Source organism: Melopsittacus undulatus, chromosome 2 (assembly GCF_012275295.1).
Source record: "Melopsittacus undulatus isolate bMelUnd1 chromosome 2, bMelUnd1.mat.Z, whole genome shotgun sequence".
Taxonomy (NCBI): Eukaryota; Metazoa; Chordata; class Aves; order Psittaciformes; family Psittaculidae; genus Melopsittacus; species Melopsittacus undulatus.
The window spans coordinates 42316809-42339815 of NC_047528.1; the positions used below are offsets into that span (position 1 = coordinate 42316809).

Sequence of the window (23007 nt, forward strand, 5' to 3'; positions counted from 1 at the left end):
GTGTATGTGTCCATCAATATTTTTCATCTACATATATACACTCACAAGAAAAACACACATACATACACAAACTTTAGATCTATTTGCTTATATACACACTCACACTCCACAGGTTAGTATGAGCCCACTATACCCAAGTTTTGTTTCTTCATACTGATAACGTCTTTTGAAGCTGTATCTGTGCCTGAAATCCTTTCTGAGGCTATGAGGTAGAGAAAAGCAAACTGTCTCTCTGTAATAAGAAAATGTGTCCTGAAGAATTTTATCACTGTCAATAATCCAAATAATAAAGTTTTGAGCACAATATGGTACCTGCTTGCTTGAAACCTTAGATAACTTTGATAGGTCACATCAGTGTCAAAATACACTGTTCAAAATACATTCTTGTATGCGTAAAAACCACACATCTCACATAGCTTAGCAACAGAAGTACAAAGACTGAATGCCATTCTGAACTTGTGTTTCAGTACAGAAGTCTTCAGTTACCTGAAGAATTAAAATGGCACAATAAAATGTGTGCTATAAATATGTATTAGATCATGGAACTAGAAAAACTTTTGCTGAAGATAAATGATTTATTTTCTCCTTTCTCATGGCATTCTGCTAACTTTTAAACTGCACTTCTCTAATGAAAAATGATTCCATGAAGCAGAGAAAAGGCAATGACAGTTTAACACTAAGCTGGGCATCGGAATATTGAACAATGTGTAGTACTACATAATGCAAGTATTTCAGGTATATTCAGATAGAAGTACCCTAAAAGAAATCAAACAGCTTGTTGGTCCTTATAAAACACAACCTAAACAGTCTTTTTTTTAAACTTTCTAGATGACCTCTTCTTTCTTTGATGCTCTTTCTTCCAGTTATAGTAATTAAAAAAAAATCTAAGGAAGATTTTATATCACCCTGTTGTGTTTCAGTGAAAGAGTAAAAGCTTGATCAACACTTCGTAGAACGTGTCCCTGCCTATGGCGGGGGGGGTGGCGGAACTAGATGATCCTTAAGGTCCCTTCCAACGCAAACCATTCTATAATTCTATTATAATATTCAGTATATATGATTGAATTCCATCATTAATAATATCGTATTTTCAAAGAATATTATGATGCCTGATATCTGTAATGTAATTTATCTACTGTAAAGAATGGAAGCAATTTGCTTAGAATTTTCTCTGCTACATACAGCCAAAAAAAATGACAGCAATTTTTCAGTGTCAGCTATTAAAATGTTTACCTGCTTTATTCTGCAGAGATCTTCTACTGCTTTGCCAGTTAGGAAGGTCATTGAAGTCACTTTGTTCTGCAACAGACAAGCAAAATAAGAACAAAATGCTTCACCTGAGGACCATTCTGACTATTTCTTCTGTATTAAGAGTACATTCATAGAAGCGACAAGCTGTTTTGTTAAAAAAAAAATTAAAAATGATCAAAATCAAGACAAAGAATTTCAAAGTACAGCTCTCAAAAAAAAAAAGAGTAATTTGCTTCCTTATTAAAAGTTGTAGCTGAAATAGACAGACTTGTAACATCACTGCACAGATCAATAAACACGTAAACATGAAGTCTAGAAAATATTTTGGATTTTATGAAATCTCCTTATTTGAATGTTTCTATAGAAACTGTGAGCAGGAAAAGTAACTTATGAAAATATTAAATGCTTGAAAACACATGAAATTGAACATGCCACTGAAAACGAAATTTCCCAGTCATGGGTTCATGCAAATTCAGTTGGCTTGGTCTTATTCTACCAGGAATACCACAGGAATTACAAAGTTTACTTTGAAATGCGACATTCTAAATTAGAATTACAAACTGAACTGGACAAAGAAAATTATGGTTCTTGATTGATAAGTGCATGCAGCTTTGACTATGCACCTTCAATAAGAGACATTTCATTTCATTCTCCTCTTACCCCAAGATCTCTGGAATTGTCTACATGAACACACACATAACGTGCATTAATTCCTTTTACACAGTTAATTGTGATGTTTTTAGTTTTGTTTTTATCTTCATCTCCTGACTCCCAGAATGTTTCTGTAGATCCATCTGTTAAACTACCAATCATGGCAGGTCGGCTTGATGTTTTGATGTCAACAATGCTGGTTAGGTCTTTCAGACAAACCACTATACAGAGTTCCTGTGAAAACAAATGGAAATTGCTACAATATCTGAAAGTAAGCCCAAATACAGGCATTATTTACAACACACTATACAGACGCTTCTGTTCTGAGGAACACACCCTTTGATTTATAGAAGAAATTTTTCATTTATTGGTTCAAATTATTCAGCCCTTTAAACAAAGGAAGTATTAATACCTAACAGGTGAATATATTAATAAATTACTAAATGTATTAATAAATATATTTATTAATATAAGTATAGGTAGAAGAAAACACTTTAAAGATATTCATCATGAGTATTAATTTGTACTCCTCAGAATAAAATAAGAAAAAAAATCTAAGCAAGTACAAACTAGAAGTACACAGCATTTAAAATATGAATTAACTCAAAGAACTCAGATGAATTACTTAAATGAACTGTAAGAGATCCCCAATTACTTTACTTGCAAACAAACTCTTATGAGCATTGCTCCAGAATTTAGGTTTGAGTGATATACATGCTAAGGGTCAATATTTGAAACTCTGAAGCCAAGCACGAGAACTTGAATATCAGCAACAAGATTTCAAACTGAGACATATTCAAGGAAATATGACAGTGCAAAAAAGAATGTTTAATTCAAGCAGAATTATCATAGGAAGTACAGGCTGTTCACAACTGATCTCCGCGTCTGAGAGGTGTAATACTTGCCTGATTCATGACTTCAAAACCAGACTGAACACTGATACTGAAACTCTCTTCGCTATCTCCATCATCAGATTTAGACAGAATATTGTTGATATGATGGAAAACATTGCTCTGGTGCAGGAACTGGTGATCTGATTGTTTGAATTTGAGACTCCAGCACCTGAGAACACATGAAGTATAATCTTAAATTTTGCATATTGTTTAAAAGACACAACCCACCAGTGGAACAATTACATTTTTGTTTCTCAAAATATCTTCTATAAACCTTTAACTTCAAATATTTGCAGTATCTTAAGTGGTTCCATGCATCATTTTGAAGAAGACAGCGATAAACTTCTCCTAAATTTTAACAGTTGGTTATTGGTTATGTTGCTTTTTTTATAGTGGATACAATAAAGCATGTAAGAGCAAATATGTTTTTCTTTACACAGCCTTTTATACAATTATTCATACGTACAAACACATACAGAGATCTTATATCTTTCCTACATGTAAGGAAAGATGCTCCCTTTTACACATGCACACAGCTGCCTCAAACTTCCTATCTACGTTACAAAATCTTTTCATATATAATGTTACAATGTTTCCAGACTTTAAGATTTTTCTTAATTTGTGCTTACCTTAAGGCCATTTGCTGTAATGCACTACCACTGGGAAGAGACATCATAAGATCAGAGATTGTCTGGAGCAGGCGATGAAATGTGTGGGGTAATGGGTGGGCTGCTTCGCCAGCAATCACTATATCTGACAGAGGATGTTCACATACTCTTGTGTCTTTTTCCTAAGATGCAAAACAATTTGTATGTCAAGTGACTTTAGAGAAAATAGGTTAAATTAGCAGAAATAAAAACATTTATAGTATTTGGTTGAAGAGTAACTGCAACAATCCTATAACAAATGTAAATTTCAAAGCAGCTCCTGTCAGAGAATTTTTACAATAACATTTTATATATGAACACCTAACAAGGAATTTGGGAAGTATTCTGCATATTGCCATATATTTGTCATGAATTAAAGATGTGAAAAATTGTGTTGCAATAATTTGAAAATAAACAAACTAGAAAAAAGTAACATAATCCAGCTGTTAATAACAACTTTTTTGAGCAGCAAACCCCAGCCATAACAAACTTGGTAATGAAGCTAAGGTTATCAGATGCCTTATTTCTTCAGAGCTGTGGAAATAATGATTCTTAATTAAGGTGTGTCAGCATCATAATGGTTGTGTAGTGGGACAAGTTCCACTGAGCAGTAAGTACAAAGGCAGAGGACTAAAGAGGATAAGGTCCAACGAGATGTGTTATGAGGAAGATTACCAGCGAAAGAGAAGGAGGTTCTGATCATGATATCCCATTTGAAAAGGCAAGGACAGACTCATCTATGAAGGACAGAAACTCTTTTCCTTGCTACTCTATTAAAAGAAAATCTGATGCTGTTTGAACCACAAAATCCAGGGGGGAATTTTTTAATTCTCCCCTTCATTACATCAAAAGAGGAGCAGCATTCTCACCAGAGCAGAAGTGACTTAACACTTCCTTCCAGTATCCATTTATCTTTCAGACAGTAATTATCCAAACTATAGCTAAGACAATATTTCTTTTATACAGTAAAGATTCTTATTTTGGAGGCTGACCAAAGGACCAGTTACAACACATTTCTCTCACTCTAGCTGTGCTTTTGATGTAGCAGCTGAAATTATTACAAGCAGAAAACTGTTGGAGCCAAGCACAGGAACAATCTTCAGAATGTAATACACAGAGCTACTGCAAATCAGCTTTAATGTATACATAAAAGAATTTGGCACACTTGATAATAAGTTGAATTATAATTCTGCATGTTGAAACAGTAACACTGGAAAGCTGATATGCCACATAAAATTCAAGACGAGAATACAGTTGCTCTGTAAATTACTACACCAGTGTACCAGGGCTGCAATGTTGAAAAGACTGATTTCAGAACTTCTCATTTCAAAGCTGAATTAGATTTGAAGATAAAAATTACCCTGACTTACTGACAAACACAAGCATGATTTCTTGAGCTATTAAATGTGGACATGATTGTGTTTTCTATCAGAGCTAAATCTAGAAGAGACTGAAGATACTTTTTGGAAGAGTGACATGGTAGGCTATACCTTTTTCTGTGCTACATTTTCAGAACTAACTATAGATTTTTCTATCTGTAGTGTATATACAATTAAAGCACGGAAAGACACAACAGACCAAAGAACAAAGCTTCTCTCAAAACATTTTCTTCTTCATTTGTTCTTTTTTTTGGGGGAGGGAGGGAAGGGACAAAGCAAGAATAAAAAGCCAACAGTAATTTGTTTTCTTCCTGGATCAGCAATGTGCTTATGCTTTTGCCTTTTGTTGGTTTTTGTTTTATTGTTGTTTTGTTTTTATCTGGCAATTTAAAAGAAAAACTTATTTATCTATATTACAATTTAAGACTATGAATTTTTATTACATAATTAAAGTTCTGCTTCACAAAGAGAGGATTAGTTTTGTTGTTGTTGTTTGGGTTTTTTTCAACACATAATAAATAAACCGCAAAATCAACAGAGACGTATTTGCAAAATGAAGGCTCACTTGTTCTGCATTTTCTTTATTTGATTTATTTTCTTCATCTTCCTCTTCTTCAGGCTCTACAGGTGCAGGAGTCAGGGAAGCCACAAAATGCCACAAAATATCATGAAGAGAAGTTGTCTGAATGACATTACAAAGAAGCCAGTTGAAAGCCTAAAACAAAATACACACAAAGAGTTACCAATTGGTTAAGGAAACCTGGAGTAAAACTTTTTCTTAAACCATTTGTGTAAGTAAGGAGGTGCACTGATGCTTTTGGATACGCAAGCAAGGTCTTCAAGTGAGAGGCTGAAACAGTTTATTAAAATGACAACTATATTACAGGGGACATAGCAAAGTAATGGAGAAGCACCACATACTAAAATAAGTTGACAAAAGCTCTAAGGATAAAAAAGGCAAAGTTCTTACATATTTTAAGGCACAATTACAGGATGAGATAAGCACTCCTTACTAATCAAATTGGTTAACAAAATAAATATCCTTTTTAATTTAGAGCTCTCTTGGCTGAGATTTGGTTTCCTTGTTTGGTCTCTGCCACTGACAAAATTGATTAACAAAAAAACTCAGACACAAAAAAAAATCAACATAATGAAGAAAAAGAGTTTTTTTTTTAAACTGTAACATTCATATGTTCTTCTAAAAGCTGCAATACTGCTGCACATTGATGCTTGAAATTTGATGGATGGTGTTTCACAAAAGAGGTGTGGTACTTAATCTGAGAAAATCCACCTATATTTTCACATGTTACAAATGCCTGAAAAATACCCATCCTGTATACAGGTTCAGAAGAAATGCTGAAGATGGCCTTGGCTTTTACTGAAGCAATTAATCTTTAATTAATCTGAAATGGATCTTTTCACTGCTCATTCACTATCTACATAACAGGGGTAGCATTCACCCTTATCAGAAGGAAGTTAAGAAGTATCTAGATATTACCAACACCAAAACAATTCTGCAGAAAGAATACTCAGTCCAATAGTTGAAAAAAGAAAGACCTTAAAAAGGTATGTAGAAGCAGGAAGATGCTCAGCAAATGAGGAGAGAACAGTATTTCTGTAACTGATTAATATTTTCATCAGACATTTTCTACATGACAGATAAACTACTGAAGGTTTAAAGGCAATACTTCTGTATTAGCAACATTTGAGTGACTAATATTAGTAAGTGATGTTTCAGAATAGGGTTATTGCACATCAAAAGTTAATTCTTAAAAGAAATCTGAGACAAAATTTAAAAATGTCTTATTTCAATCACACAAGATCCATTAGTAGGTTAATACCTCCATGGCAAAGACTCGGCAAGCAGATTTCCGTAAGGCTTGTTTCATTGCTACTTCAAGTCCTTCCAGATCATGATGCTGGATTACAAATGCCAATACTGGCCACTGGAAATTTCTCTCTCCTTTGGAAAGAGAGCTGTGGGCGGAGATTAACCGAGAAAGTTCAGGAGATGGATGTCTCAGGAGAGAGGACCCCACTTCTATTCAAAAGCATAAAAATATGCATACATTAGATTCTTTGTGCATTTTAATTGCATAGCTACAGTAAAAATACAAAGCAACAGAGCAATTTTAGGACTGATATTTTAATTAACTTTATCCATGAGGAAAATGCATTAAAAAAAAAAGCAATGTGGAAAAATGGTGTTTCAACTGAGAAAGAAAATACCACTTCAACTTTTACATCAAGCACAAATGATGCACCACAAATTTCAGAATCATAGTAATTTCTTAACTGTTTTTAAGCTAATTCTGTGTGGATTAACAAACAGATAATGTTTATTAATAAATAGAAATAAAAGCCATTATATGTAGTTACAAAAACCCCTATTTGTCTACAGTTTCCAAGAAGAACTGCAAACCCAGTGCCATATCCTTGAATACATTTTCTCCTGCTTCTGATGTCTGTGCTCTTACCTGCATCTCCACTGTTGACCCGTCTCCTAGGGATTGCCTTTACACGTGCTGGCAAAATTGAGTGCTGCTTGTCATATTCTGATGCAACGACTGAATATGATCTTTGAAAGACTGTACGCTTGGCAAGATCTGTGTCTGTTATTGGACTGGTTTCCAAACTACAAAGAAATCAGTGAAGTTATAGACCCATTAATGAATATATAGGGTATACTTGAATTTGACATAGCTATTAAAATAAAGACACATGCATTTCATAATGGCAATGTCACTACTGCATGAAACTTTGTCTTATGTACCTAATAACTGTTTAAATACTGGAGAAGAAGGAATAAGTATTAGAATTACACATTGTGAAAACGCATGCAAAGTGCTTTATAAACAAATGTAATAATGTACATGGTAAGTTCCAAGAATTTAGGTGTTTTTTAGAGGGAACATAAACATTCTGATCATGACTAAATCGACACTTCAGACCAAATTTGTCCTGAGAATGCATGTGAAAACACCTATGGGATGAGTTTTTAATATGCAAGACAACTGAAATTTAGAACTTTATGTGAAGTAACATTATTAGCCTTAAAGACAATATTCAGTTGCTATGGCTACGCCTCTGACATGTTTTACTCCTTACCTTCAGTGGACTTCTTACAGTCTGCAGAAGAACTTCCAGCTTATGCTGTCCCTATAGGCCTCAGGAGACCATGGTGTCCACAGTTTTAATAAAGGAATATACCAATATGATGCACTCTTAAGGAGTTTTGTCAGAAAAGTTCTATTTCTGAAAAGACTACATTGTAGATTGTAGTATTCCAATAAACTGCTCTTGCAATCAGTATAAAATATAACAGATTGAAATAAAAACAGATTAAAAGCAAGTTTTCTCTTCATTATATCCTCATTATGAGGAATCACTGTCTGACATCTGAAAACATGGAGCATCTAAGTTGATTTTGGGCTATTATTAAGAAAAAATAAGAGCCTTTACCCACTCTCCCCACCCCCCACCCCCCTTTAATTGTTTTAATTAGATCACAGTAAATTTAATGAGGTAAGAAACTGTCTTAACCTGACAGAAACCATCTAGCACTCTTAGAATCATAGAATAGAATCATAAAATAGTTAGGGTTGGAAAGGACCTTAAGATCATCTAGTTTCAACCCCCTGCCATGGACAGGGACACCTCACACTAAACCATGTCACCCAAGGCTTCATCCAACCTGGCCTTGAACACTGTCAGGGATGGAGCATTCACAACTTCCCTGGGCAACCCATTCCAGTACCACAACACCCTAACAGTAAAGAATTTCTTCCTTATATCCAATCTAAACTTCCCCTGTTTAAGTTTGAACCTGTTACCCCTTGTCCTATCACGACAGTCCCTTGGTCCCAGATAGCACAAAATTATAATTTCTTCAGTGTTATTTTAACTTCTTACAGAAAGAATCAGCAACATTACTATGAAAAACTTAAGGTGATGAAATTTCCTCCTCTTCAAACTTCCCTTCAGAATGAAATCCTGAAAGGAAGATAACTGCAACTTCCTTTCAAAAAAGCCATTAATCTGCATCAGCCAGTTATGTTATAGAAGTACAGGGGGAAAACACTGCAACAGCTATGGTCCTTGGACCATTGCTTTTTAGATCAGTTCTGATGTTCTGATGTTCTGAAGATTCTGGAAAAATTGTATTTGTGTCTATGGGGAAATAAGCAGGCCTGGAATGGATGGATAGATAAATTTCCCTGAGGTATGCTAAGAGCCCTTAAAAATTTCAAAACAAACTTTTTTCATATTTAGGTTGTAAACCCAAGACTTTACTACAGAGAAGTGATTTCAGAGACAGAACTGGGCTGCTCTTTTTAAAACTGGTGCTATGCTAATGCTTTAGCATTTGTATGTAGTATCTAGAGTTACGAGGAAGTACCTTGGAGGCATAGATTTCATGTTACTTTCCGGCTCTTCAAAGACATTAGGGCTTGCATCAGGAGTAACTGAGATGTATGGTGCAGGTACTGAAGTTGAGCGCAGGTATCGCATCTCGTCCTGGAAGAGGTTGTCATCCTGGTACCCAACAAAGTTTTCATGATGATGCCTACATCAAATTAGATTTTTAAATTAGGATTAAGGATTACAAATTCCTGAAACACACACACACAAGTCCTTTGTCAATACATTTTGCCAGCCAACGCTATTCCTTTACTCATCACCTAATGCATTTAAGCTGATTGTGAATTGAAGTGACAGTGGAAAATAAAATAATATTCTCAACCAACAGGGAGAGAGAGTCATCCTTTGTTATAATTTAGTATTAGGCATTTCCATTATGTATTGTATGCACAAATGTCCATCCATCATAAATATGAGCCACTACAGTGAAATCTACTTAGAAATACCAAGTAAGGAAAAGTCTTCTGGTTTCCTTCTTACTATTTTTAACTGTGAAGGATGAAAAGCAGCACATATGTCTGGTACTAACACACTAAGTTAAACTCTTCAGGAAATTCTAATTTCTTTGAGTAGAAACTAAACTGTTCCTAAAAAAAAACATTTAGCATCCAAAAGGTACTCAGGGTATATTTGATCCTTGAAGCAAATATGTGTAAGAAATTGAATAAAATCATGGAAAGGGAAAAGAAAGAATAAAGATCAGAAAGAATTAGGAAAATATCTATTTTTCTATGTATATGTTTAGTTTATACACATATTTTTATCCAATACTATAAATAGTTAAGTATTAAAATCTATATTCATAAACATCCTTTAATTACCTTGCTAAAGTCTGTAGATAGAGACATGGCATTTTAATGGGAAAGTCTTCAGAAATTCCTTCTTTGACACTGGGAAGTTGAGACTGGAATGCCTTTGCAGGGTGATAGCAGAGGATACTGGGCTCAGCAGCACTACTCAGTGACAGTAAATACAGTGCATTGGCTTTAATCACTTGATGAGCTTCCATAGTTGGCAAGGCACGAGGAGTTTTAACTTGCATTGGTTTTCTCCTAGACTGTTTAATCTAGAGAAAATAGAAAAATGTATATTTAAGCTATACTTCATCACAAGGAAGCTGACAGTGTCATTTATACTAAAGTTGCTTGGTTCTTCCTGTTATAAAACATTTTGTATTACCAAATGGCACTTCTATTATTTTCATAACTTTGCAAACTTTTAATAAACAGATGAAAGTTTTGATGTTTGCATCAGGATGAATTTTGTGTGCAAAAAGTTTCAACAAATTTAATTTCAAAAATAAAATTAAATTAGCATACTTCTGTTTATCTTAAAACCTCAATATTGGTCATGAAAGATGAATACAAACAAAACATCTTTTGTACTATTCCCATTAAAAACTGCTCTAGTCTGCCCAGTGTTTGGCATCTTATATCCAAAGATATTGAGGATTAAGTTCATTAAAGAAATTATAAACATATAAAGTTAAAACAGTACTCTTATTTCAATAAACAAATAAAACAAATGAGCTGGCACATGCTTTTAAAAAATTAGGTACTGCATTCTATACTGCAGTTGTACTGGGATAAGAAAATAAAATTACATTACAAATTTGAAAACACCACTGTCTGAAGGGAAGAAATCCACTCAGAAGTAATAAGCAAAGTTTCTGTCTTAGTATTTTAAACCTATAAATGCCACAAGTGGATATTCTGAAATTACAATTTTTTTAAACTGGTCCTATCTTATTTTCAAGTTGTGAACACAGTACTATTAAGCAGATAAGAGCACTAAGCATATGAAAACCAGATTAAAATACCTTCTCTCTTGCTGCTGCTTGCTTTTCACGGAGATATTTTTCTCTGCATCGATCACAAACCAAATACCAAGTACTTCCTCCAATACCACCATCACCACAATTACCAGCCCATCCTCCACAAAAGTGCCCAATGCTATTATAACCCTGGCCACCTGCATAACGGCCACAACCTATATTGAGAAAAAGACGAAAAAAGAGTTATTTCAAAAGAAGGTTTATTATTACATTATCTATTACTGTCAAAGAGGGATGGAGAAGGGGAAGGAAAATGCTTGTCTTTTCCTGGCCTTTCTTTTTTTCTGTATCTCTGAACTGATTAAAAGACGAAGTGCATGTCCATGTGTCCCACCAGTACCCAAAGAATCCAAATATATTTTAGTTTTTTAAGTTTTTATTATGAACTTATCCAAAGCATCAACAGCTCCCTACTCAGAGAGCTAAGGGATGGTAACATCAGTATTATATATTAGCCAAGATAATATATAATTTAACACAGAAAACCTACCCCCTGCCTAACAAGGCTTAAAAGGGAATTAAGTGCGTTTCTTTGAGATTACTGTTTCTCAGAAAGGTTCACAGCATTCATAACTCTGAATAATAAGGCTCCTTAATTTTGTTTTACTTTTCACACAGTGCTAAAACAAGCTCATACATCTTCAGCCTGATAACATAATTAATTAGTTATGTTTACAAACTAGAAAACACAGAAATAATTTTGGTTTTAACACGGTTATTTATTATGAGCTACATTGTAGCTAATTCCTTCTATTAGTGATCTCTTTTCTAAAGAAAATACAACTTACGTAGCTTTTGAACTCGTCTGACTAGCTAAGATAATGCCTACCTAGCACTGATTTACTCCATTTTCCTAAAAATAAAGTCCTGAGAAAAAGACCAGGATTCCAAATCAAGAGACAAAATATGAGACTGAGGTTGTGTTTTACCATACAAATTGTCTAGAGGCATGGACTGGATTTTTTAAGATACATTTTAAACCTCCAAAATGAAGTCGCTGATTCCCAGTTTTGACACAGCAGATAAAGAAGTTTTCTACTATTTACAGTAGATCAGTAATAAAAAACGTTTGGCAATGTAGAAACTCTAATTAATCAATCTCATATTTTTTATTTTCAATTTTCTCAGCACAGCTTCAAGTCCTAAAATTTAATAAATGGCACATTTCTGCTCTGAAGATCTACTGTAAAGTTAGCTTGTTATTTTGGCCTTGTTTCAAACAATTTGCTGAGCATCTCTGAAAACTTAGATCTATAACTACTTACCGATAACATATACAAACGTGTAATTTCTACATTTAAGTTTTACTTTAGCTTATATAGCAAAACTGTGTTATAATGTTAAACAAGACAGCCTGACACATTTTCATAACAGTAACTAATACCAAAATGTGCATGTGCAATGTATTTTACAGATGGACATGGAAATTAAAAAATATGAACTCTTACCTGGATGAGCTTGTCTCATGTGGTAGGTCACTGGATATGGATGGGATTCTCCACACAACTCACAGATGGTATCTTTTTCAGGTCCTCCCACTGCAAGCTGGGCCATCTCGCCAAAAAGATTTCCTCTTGGCCTAGTCTCAACCTTTTCTTTTTTCTTTTTCTCTTTTTTAGTTTTCTTGTTATCTTTGTCACTTTCCTTCTTCTTTAACACTGCACAAGAACCAGGACTTGGAAAAATCATGTTTTGGGAAGCTGCTTTGATAGTTGCTAAAGAAATATCTTCCCAGAAAGCTACCAAGTGCTGCAATGTTAACGGAAGAGGAGACTTGGATTTTATTGTGTGGTGACTTGATGTTTCAAAGGAGGTAGTTTCAGTTTTTCCATCTTCACACTTTTCATGCAGAGGTGGTTCTTTTAACATTGAGAGGACTTTGTTTTTATTGATGCTACCCATTTTAGATATATCTGGTCCATGAGGCGAGATGTTGAACATGTTAAGAGCAGATGATATTTCCAATGAATGTCTATTTTTCAACTTTGTTTCTTTTTCCTCTGCAGGTTGTTGAGTAAGACTGCTTCGAATTGGTGCATGCTCTTTGGACAGCTCTGGATTAAACTTCAGAAAAGATGAACAAGCCATAGCATCATGAACAATACCTTCATGCCAGAGAAATGCAGCAAATACAGCTCTAGCACATTCTGCAACAGAAGGTGACATTGCTTGCTTGGCAGGCTCTACAGGCTTGGAGCCATCTCCTTTGAAAAGAAAGCTGGATTTTTCCTTTTTGGGTCTTGTGTGTCTACCAGCACATTTACGGCTCACTTTTGGAGATGCTCTCATGTCTTGCTCATCTTTCAGTGGTGCTTTTCCTATGCTGAAATGAACCTTATTAGAACCATCATCCAGACTTCTGAATTCTGTGTTGTCTTCACAGGTACTATCTATAATACTGTTAGTCTTTAAAGTACTTGAAGTACATACTTCAACTACCTCACTGTGAAGATTTTCTTGTACAACGTGAGGGGAAGGAGCTCTGTTTTCAGTTTCTGTAACAGGTTTTCCATCTTTCACAGTAATTTTTGGTTTGGGTGAAGTGGACCTGCCCCTCAACGGTTCTGTTAGTGGTACTTTCTTTTTGCGGAGGGTATCTGGATCTAACGTGTAAGAATCTGATTTGGAGCGTTCTCGAGGAGGATCAAGCTTTGTTTTTACAGGGGAAGGAGCTTTCTGAGGTAGAGGTTTGTCATGTGGTGATGAGGATCGTGGAGAACTAGCACCAGATCTAACAGCTGTAAGTGTCTTTGTCTTTGGAGAAGATGACCGGGTTCCTGGCCCTGGAGATTCAGCTCTCAGACCAGTAGTTGTTCTACCATCAGTTTTTAGTGTTTGCAATGTGTTATGATTTGGAGACAAAGACCTGCTGTGAGAGTCTGATCGCAATTTTGCAGTATCTGATTTCAGCATAAGAGACTCACTGGCAGACAAGCCATCTGTATTTCTAGGTTTCTTCTGGTCAGCAGCAGCTCTATTTATTCGCACATCAAGCTTGGGTGACCTGCCGTCAGTTCGATGTTTTGATGACATGTCTGATTTTCCTGATGGAGAAATTGGTCTAGCAGCTCCTGTGAAATTCATTCGGTCACCTGTTTAGTATATTTTATAATTATTATACTTTGACAGTGATACCTTTAATAATAGAAAACAGTAATACAAAAGGATTAAAATGATCCAAACACAAGATAAAAAATGAACACATGCTTCTGTTTACAGCAAAATGAAAGGAAATACAGAGGGACTTTCTTTTCGTCTAGAATGTTTTTAACCCATTTCTTGTCCCAAAGATACATGCAAACAAGTTTTAGGAAATATTTACAGAGAAACATTACTATGAAGGTATCAAAGGGCACAGTTCTCTGTACCCAAAAACGCTAGTAAAAGAAGCACAATCCTTGGGCAAATGTCAGGAGTTATCCAAGTTTACCACAGTTGCAACAGAAAACAGGGATTATTTATTTATTATCTCTGTGAGTTACAGCCTCACTACAACAAGAGCCTTGCAGAAAGACCAAATGTATTAGCAGACTTATTTTCTTTGATGCTCAAAAGTCAGGAAACATAGAAAGTAAATACAGCTATAAGGCAAATCGAGTAAGAGGTTTACAGACATACCTGAAACAATTCGTATTGATAATCTGAGGTATACACCCTTTAAAGGCCGCAAACTGTCAATGTTCTGCTATCAGAACATAACCTACTAAAAAAAACACCCAACAAACCAACCCACCTTTTCCAGCTACTAAACTATCAACTGTGGTCTATGATGTCCTCTTATTTTGATGCACTAATTTACTGTTTCTGTGCACATCGATTTTGTACATGTATTAATCCACAGAACTATAAAAACTATGGGTAGCTAATATAAATGCACAAACCTCAAGTATATGCAAAGTAGCAGCTAATTAAAGCAATCTGCTCCTAGTAATTCTGTGAACACAGTCTCGTAGAATTGCATTTTGAAAATTAAGACAAGCAATGTTGAAATTACTTGTGAGCAATGCAGCAGTTGTGAATTAAATACAGCTGTTTCTCCACAAAGTGAGATTTTACACTGCAAAGTCTTGAAGGTACAGTTAAGTCCTTCTGATCTGGATGGGTTTTCACTAGTTAAAGGTGGGAAATCTGTGTTTACTTTCTTTTGAATTATAGGATCTGAATCATCTTCTTCCAGTTCTCACTCATGAAGCCTTATCTGTATGCTAAAAAATATATAGGAGCAGTTTCTCCTACTGTTACCTCCCATAGTACAAAAACAAATGTATTTTTTGGAGCAAAGTCTAGCAACCCGGTTACAAAAGTTACAAAACTATTATTATTTTTCTACCACTGTATTTAAGTAGCTTATAATAAAACAAATGGTAACAGGAAAAAGTGAATGACACCTATACTGGAATATTTGACAAGCTTGAAGGCTTGGGTACTCTCCTGGCTTCCCAGGAGATAGCACATGGTAGGAGTTAATACTTCTCCAGGCAGAGAAGTAATATTCTGTCTATATTCAGAAACAATATGCCAAATGTAAACAGCAGAATGTAATGAGAACATCTCAAACATGATCATAATAAATTTTGAGAGCCTAATCCATCTTTATTCTTTTTTCTTATGAGTTCTGTAATTACATTTGTCTTCGGAAGGAGTGGGAAGAGGAAGGGAAAACATAGCATGGTACATCATGATTTAGAAAATGATTGTTCTTGCTGAAAAAAAAAGTCCCAAAACTAAAAGGTTTCTTTCCAAGCATTTTGCTCATGCCAGCTCACTTATTCACCAGTTCTACTGACGAGCTATTTTGACATGTCTACTTTGTGACAGATGAATTCAGAAATGTAAACAGTAATTACTTTAAACACACTTTTCCCACAAACAAATAAAATGATTAATTTAAGGTCTGGTCATGTGCCAGATGAGAAAATTCTCTAGATAGAACCTTTTTACAGAATTCCTTATAAAGGAAAGTATAGTGAAAAGTTGACAAAGACATAAAACACTGCAAGGCATTCAGCAATGTATCAAACTCAAAATGTATGCATGACTTGTGACTATCAAGTAGGACAACGATCTGGAATGAAACTGTTTATGAAAAGCATAGCTTAACAGCAGCTTCCAGCAAGAAAAAAAAATACTTAAAAAGCAAAGGTTTGGGTTTGCACATATACAGATAAATAATCCTAATTTTAGACTATCAGCACAAAAAAAACCAACCCAAAACCCTCAAATGAAAAGCTGCATAACCATGTAGCAAACTGCTTTAACTGCAAGTAAACAAAAAATACTTGTATTTTCCCCCCTTTCTTCTTCTATATTTCATTTGCCTACTGTTTGAAAACAGGCCTTATTAGATCAGATTAACAGTCACCTCTTAGCCTGATCATTTATCATGAAGTTGAGGCAATTCAGAAAGGCAACACTGAATGGTTATACCAAACAAACTCCCAACAAAGACCAAACCTGAACATTTCCTTTCGGAACATTATTTTATTAACTGAATGAAATGAAAATGAATGGAAGAAAAAAAAAACAACCCCAAAACAAACAAAACCAAACCAAACCAAAACCATCAACCAAAAAAACCATTGTGAATGTAAAAATCTGAATAACCTTGCTATGTTGACATGCATACCCACCCTTCAGTTTGTGAGAGAGAGATGAAATAGCAGAGGCAGGCCCAGCTACATCACTAGTTTTGTAAATACGCTCACGAGAAGCAAGGCAGCAGGATGGAGTTTCTACAGCGGAAAACAGTTGCACAGAAGCAGCACAGATTCAATGGAAAAAGCAGTAAAGGCAAAACAAGCACTTCAAATGATACGCATCTCCTTTGTTAAGTGTTCGGATTTCATTGTTTAAACTCCTGCATTAGTTTTAACTGAGAAACAGTTACTTCAAAATGTTTTCCCTGAACTAAATTTTAAAATAATAAAAGATAATCTGTGATTTCAGCATTAGCTTCCAGGCTCTAAGCATATGTGTAGATTATCCAATGAGTTATGGTTTTGAGAAAATTAGAGACAATCTAGACGTTTGTGTTGGAAAGTTTCACTGGGAAGAATAAAGAAAATATATTAAACCCATCAAAACTACCTGTTTTCAAATCTGAATGCACCTCAATAATGTGATGTTCTGGAAAACTTCATGTACATAATGTGAACTGTGGATTCTCAGCATTATCAAGAGACATAACTAGCAGAAGAGTTGCTCTATCAAACAGTATAGACATAAACCCAAGTCTGTATCAACCCTTAAAAATAATGTTGCCTTAAGCAAAAGTTAAATCTGATGCAATCCAAGATAATTTCAGTAGAGAGGCTACTGACACTGAATCTGTTAGAGGTACAGCTCCAAATGAAACTTGAAGTGAGATAACAGCAGGAACTTTAAGTTTCAAATCTATCATTTTGTATTCCTATAATTTTTAGTTATAATTCCAATTCCTGTTCCTTCATTTAGAAAAAAATAAGTCAAATTCTCACTGCATTAATAATTTTAAAGAGATTTTTTATGTTAGAAGACATTCTTTTAGTGAGACCCCTTTGTGCAACTGGAATAAGACAAGTGTATTGAAAATAAGTTATTGCAATTCCTGCACTGCTTAAGATATCTTTTTGTCTGGTAGTACGTTCAATAACTTGTACATATAAATATACTAAACTCCCTATCTCATGCAATGAGCTATATTCTATAGACTCTCTAACAAGGTGTTCACACATTTGAAGTAAGAATTTCAGTCTTTAAAACAACAAAATACTCTCTATTTTCTTAATCCAGGATTAATACAGATTTAAGAACAGTATTGCCTACTTTGATGCCTAGGAATGATTTGGAGAGATCCAGTACTAATTCTGTAGTTTCTGAGTAACAGGATGTCACTCCACCAGTTTTTAAAGGTTAAAATGCAGAAAAAACACATTAAGGCCACAAAGTAGCAGCAAAGGCAATCCTAAAAATGTCAAATTGATACACTAGCATTCTAGTCTATGAATAATTAAATGAAAATCCATACTAAATCCATCTTCATGAATCCACATTTACACTTTATTCTTTCATTCTATATCTGAGATTACTATATTGCTAGAATCTAGTTTTATACTGAACAATGTACTATTATTCAAGCATTTCAAGGGGACTGTGGCTCAAAGAGAATGATTTTCCCACATAACCTCCATGCTGCCTTGGTGAATGATCTGTATCTATCCATGATACATAGTCAGCCACAGGGACTAGCTTGTTGGTCAGCATTCCTTTTTGAATCACCCTCAAATACTACAAAAACTAGATATACAAAGTAGGCAAGGTCTGTCTCACATCACATTTGAATGTGACAGTGTTATCTTTAGTCACATGCTTTTCTTCAACATGGAAATAGCTCCAGCTTGACAAACCACACAATGCAGAGACATAAGAGTTCAATTCCTATGGCAGGATACAGTCTTCTAATAACCATGCTTACTTCCTCTGAGGAAATGCTGGTAAACCAATTCAGAAGCATGACATACCACCAACTGGTCCACATTAGCCTTTCTTAAACAAACTGGTAAAATGTCTCTGGAGAGCTAAGAGAAGTTACAAGTTTCTTTCAAAATGCCACTGCTTTTCTGCATGATGATGAAGGAAAGCACCAGCTTTCTCTTCCCTTTCACCTAAGCAATGGATACTGCTTCATAAGAACACATTCCTCTTTTACTTGCTCTTACTTGCATGGAAGCTACAATAAGGCTTTTAGCTGAATTTCCTCAAGCACTGCAATCAGTGTATCTTTTTCACACCCTGAAATGCCAAATACAATAGGGACAGATGGCGAAGGAAGAAAAAGGGGAGAAAAGTATTAAATACTGTTGCAGTAGGGGTATGAGCCTGTGAGTGAGAGCAAAAGCTGAGACACAGTACCATTAAAAAAATATTAGCAACTCTACCCAAAGGCAGGGCTTGGAGTACCAACACTTTGAGCCACTTAAGGTTATTGACTGAATGAAGTATTCCTGTGCTAGAAAGGTAGATAAAAAAGATTCTACGATTTTATAAACTATAACTACAATTTTTGAAGATGTGACAAGCCATATTTATATGCTTCTAAAGCACAACACAGTTTGTGCTCTTCCTACCATCCCCGTCTCCCAGGGATAGTTTCAGATTGACTTTGGACAATGTACGCTTCGTACGTATCTTTGTTAATCAAGTCTGTAAAGCCCAAGGTATGAAACATTAACTTAGCTTAAATTTTCAGGAATGATGCTTCAACAATACACAGCATCTGAAAACAAGAAGTTAAACCAATACTCTGGCTGTTTTGAGTGACAGTTGGGTCATTTAAGCATGATATGGAAGAGACCAGTGTGCCTGGTTGAGAATATTCTCTCCCTTTGTATTACTGAAACACTACTGAGAAGGGTTATAGGCTTCATATGTGTGCTGGTCTTTTGTGCTCCCCTCTCCAACTTAAGAAATGCAGATAGAGGTGCTACAGGCAATGCCAGTGGTTCTAAATGCTCTATAGCTAGCACCTAGAGAAGAAAGGAACAAAGCCAAAAATAAAATAGTCACAGTACTGCAGGGATGCATAGGAAATCCTAACATGAATGGTAGGGGATGATCATGTATAGTGGGGCTATATGCTTGACTGCAGCTCTGCAGCATGGCTTGGTGAGGAACCAGCCTGACAGGACACTCACTATGAACGTACTGAACAGCAGTTCAGCTTCTGCCTGGGCTGAGATGAGTCAGGAAGGCAGAGGCTGTGCGATAAGGCTAACACAGGGATTCCAAAGCCTTTTCAGCCTAAAAATCTATTCATTTGCAATAGGAATTCTTATGCTACGTTTCCTCACATCCAAGTCAAACACTGGTGAATTCAAGGTCTCACACTTCCCAAGTTCAGAGTTCAACAGCCAACAGAGAAAATCTGGTAACTGATCCTGGACAGCATGCCAAGATCCTGTTTCCTTAACTGGTCACGTCTAAGGACTTTTATGACACAGCACTCATTGCTGAAGTCCGAGAAACAAATCTTCCTTGACCCTTTCAGTTTCCACACTTCATTTATATTCAGAATTCAAGGAAAAATTTGAGTCTTCTGTACTCTTCACAAAGTTCAGAGACAAATTAATCAAGCAGCCATTTATAATCTTGCAGCTCTGTAGGGCTGCAATCCTGAGAAATCTGTCACGGATGATCCTACAAACTTCTCAGAAGCAAGCATTCAGAGGCTGGAGTAACTGCAGGCTGCTTTGTTGAAATAATCAAGGAAGAAACATACATAAAAAAGTCCCTCCTAAGTTTCCAAGTCAACACAGCTCTTCCTGAACTCATGCAAGTTATGCCATGTTTTGTAGCTTTTTTTGACTTCTAGCTGTATAAAAGACTGACAAGGAATTAAACTACATGGCAAGAGCACCTTAATTTTGTCTGTCCCTGTGAAAAAGAAAACAATCTCCCAGCTTTTTTCCCTTCTGTGACTATGTGTGAAAATAGCAAAGGACTTAAATAGCACAGAACAATCAGCCCTTCATAGAGTTCTAGTAAAAAACATGAAACTTTTAAAGGAAAACTACCATCTCTCAGTGACACAGAGCATGTTTTATAATCATACCAATGTTTTTCTTCCTATGACAAAAATCTAACTTAAGGAAATAATCCTAGAGGACATTCAACATGATCCCGATTTTCCTCAGAATCATGCTTCCAAATAAAATTTCTCACTAGGAGGACAGATACCTGAGGAAGAACAGAAAAATCTAAGTGGTAGACTATTTAAGCAGATTTTCAATCAAGACTGGTATTTAGTATAGAACTTCTACAGCCATAGAAATCTAGGCTGGCACAACTTCTTTTAAAACTATTAAGGCGCTTTAAAGGAACAGTTATCAACTACAAATGTTCATTTTAATTTTTAGATCTAACTTTACAGCAAGAAGCACTTAAAGATGGAGCACATAATTTGAAACAAAAAGCAAGCATGTCTAGGGCAAAATCCAAGTGATTTCATATGGAGCTTTGGGATGTATTGTTTAATGGATTTAAATTTGAACTACATGTTTGCGAACAGGAGACTGAAAAGTACTTTGGAAATAATGAATGACAATTGAACACTTACACAGTTTCCATTACAGTTCTATTATAACTGCATCAGCACTGAACATGGATTAAAACCCACACAGCAAAATTCGACCTAAATAGAACTTTTCTGTCTAAATATTTTTACTGCATATATGTCTTGCTATTCTAATTAGCCTTATATTGCAAATCAATCCATTACTTTCTAAAATGTGAAGTCACAGATACAGTCATACATAGTTATGTAGTCACAGTAAAACAACTGCTTAAAACACTCTAGAGTCCTATATCCCTCATAATTTCCTTGACTATTAAATGAAAAACTGTATGAATTTAGTCTTAGGACTCCCTAAGAATATTCTGAATTTGGATGAAGGAGTAATAAATTTGCAAAAGACTAAAGGAAGTTCAAACTGAAAATTTTTCTCCATATTCTTAAATTTTCATAGCCAACCCAAAAATTTTACTATTTCTTTCCTTTATGCATAATTTACATTATCTGCATCAATCTTAAATTAGGTAATAAACTGGAAGAAAGAACCTTGTATCAAATCACAGTTAGTACAACAGTATATCCATTCTGGTTGATGATTTTTGATCTGGTAAAAGGGCAAAGAACCGTACTGACTGCTATCTTACACTAAGCTAAGATCCCAAATCAGACACAAACTTGAAACATTTTTCCAGTTTCATTATTATTTTATATTGCAGGCTACCAACGTTTTCCCTGTTTAACAAAAAATGTCCCTTTTTGAATAAAGGATCCTTACTAAAACACAAACCATGGATGTAGGCTTACTGAAAATAGTTTATCTACATCTGTTGGACAGACAAATCAACTGAGCAAAATCTTGTTGGACAGCCAATAAAAAAATTGTGACAGCTTTCCTTTTCATACAGTATAGGACTAACTGCTAATGAGCAAATAATCTGAAATTTGAAAGAAGACATTTAGGATTATTTTTGATGCAGAGCTGAATAAGAAGCTCTGACTTCATTACTCTGAATAAGGGAAGAAAACTAAAAATGATGGGAAAGAATAGACAATGGACAAATTCTCAGTGATGGTGAGCTAATGCCACTGGCAAACAGCAGTTTTGTTTGGGTAGGTTTTAAAATATCCTGCTTTCAGGATGCTGGACTATTTCTGATTGTCTTTATAAATGTGAATTAGATATTTTAATCTAGTTATTATCTGAAGCATGTCACTGTTACTTCAGTAAGATGAGCTGGCTAGATCCAGGACTGCAGAGACATAGAGACTGAACTGACTAAGAGGGTCCTACAGGAAAAACTGAGGCATTTCTGAAGGACAGTTTATGGGAGACAGGAGAAGACTAGTATTCCTGTGATCCATGCTATACCTGTTCTGTATATAAGGAAAAATTTACTGCAACATATGATATCCATCATAAATGCTGAGCTTTAACTTCTCACTAATTAAAAACTAAACAGTTTTGTGTCCTCCCATCAGTCATAGGTTAACTACTATTGACCTGAAGGTGCAAACTTTCATGTCCATGCCAACTTTGTGAGCTCTAAACTCACAGACTACTAGACAGAAGACTACTTATAAGTATTTAGTGCTAAGTTGTTCCAACTGTTCAGCTATATCCCTAAAGTTAGGAGTTATGACAAAACCAAGAATTCAGAAGGTGAGAAAATTTAATACCTATGAATTTACTGCAGTCCATTCCTCATAAAAGAATTATCAACACTTTGTACCATATAAAATATTTACCTTAATGGTAAACCCAGAGTTGCATACAATACTGAAAACACTCTCATGACTTATCTACACTGCAGAACACATACAAATGCAAAATATTATCAATATAGAAATTTAAGTTGAACAAGTATACTTCTTTAGGAGCATT

At 35.1% G+C, this 23007-nt stretch overlaps 1 protein-coding gene across 1 annotated transcript in view; it reads right to left on the minus strand.

Annotated features, from left to right (window-relative positions):
- The window catches only part of MYCBP2 (MYC binding protein 2), a 182924-nt gene that overhangs the window by 21874 nt on the left and 138043 nt on the right, over positions 1-23007 (minus strand). Inside the window, exons 57-67 of the mRNA XM_034074633.1 lie at positions 12526-14169; positions 11063-11232; positions 10065-10309; positions 9221-9388; positions 7299-7456; positions 6663-6862; positions 5387-5536; positions 3425-3585; positions 2808-2964; positions 1912-2136; positions 1234-1299 (exon numbers count right to left, since the gene is read on the minus strand). Coding sequence (XP_033930524.1) covers positions 1234-1299; positions 1912-2136; positions 2808-2964; positions 3425-3585; positions 5387-5536; positions 6663-6862; positions 7299-7456; positions 9221-9388; positions 10065-10309; positions 11063-11232; positions 12526-14169 — 3344 coding nt within the window. The remainder of the gene's footprint in view (positions 1-1233; positions 1300-1911; positions 2137-2807; positions 2965-3424; positions 3586-5386; positions 5537-6662; positions 6863-7298; positions 7457-9220; positions 9389-10064; positions 10310-11062; positions 11233-12525; positions 14170-23007) is intronic.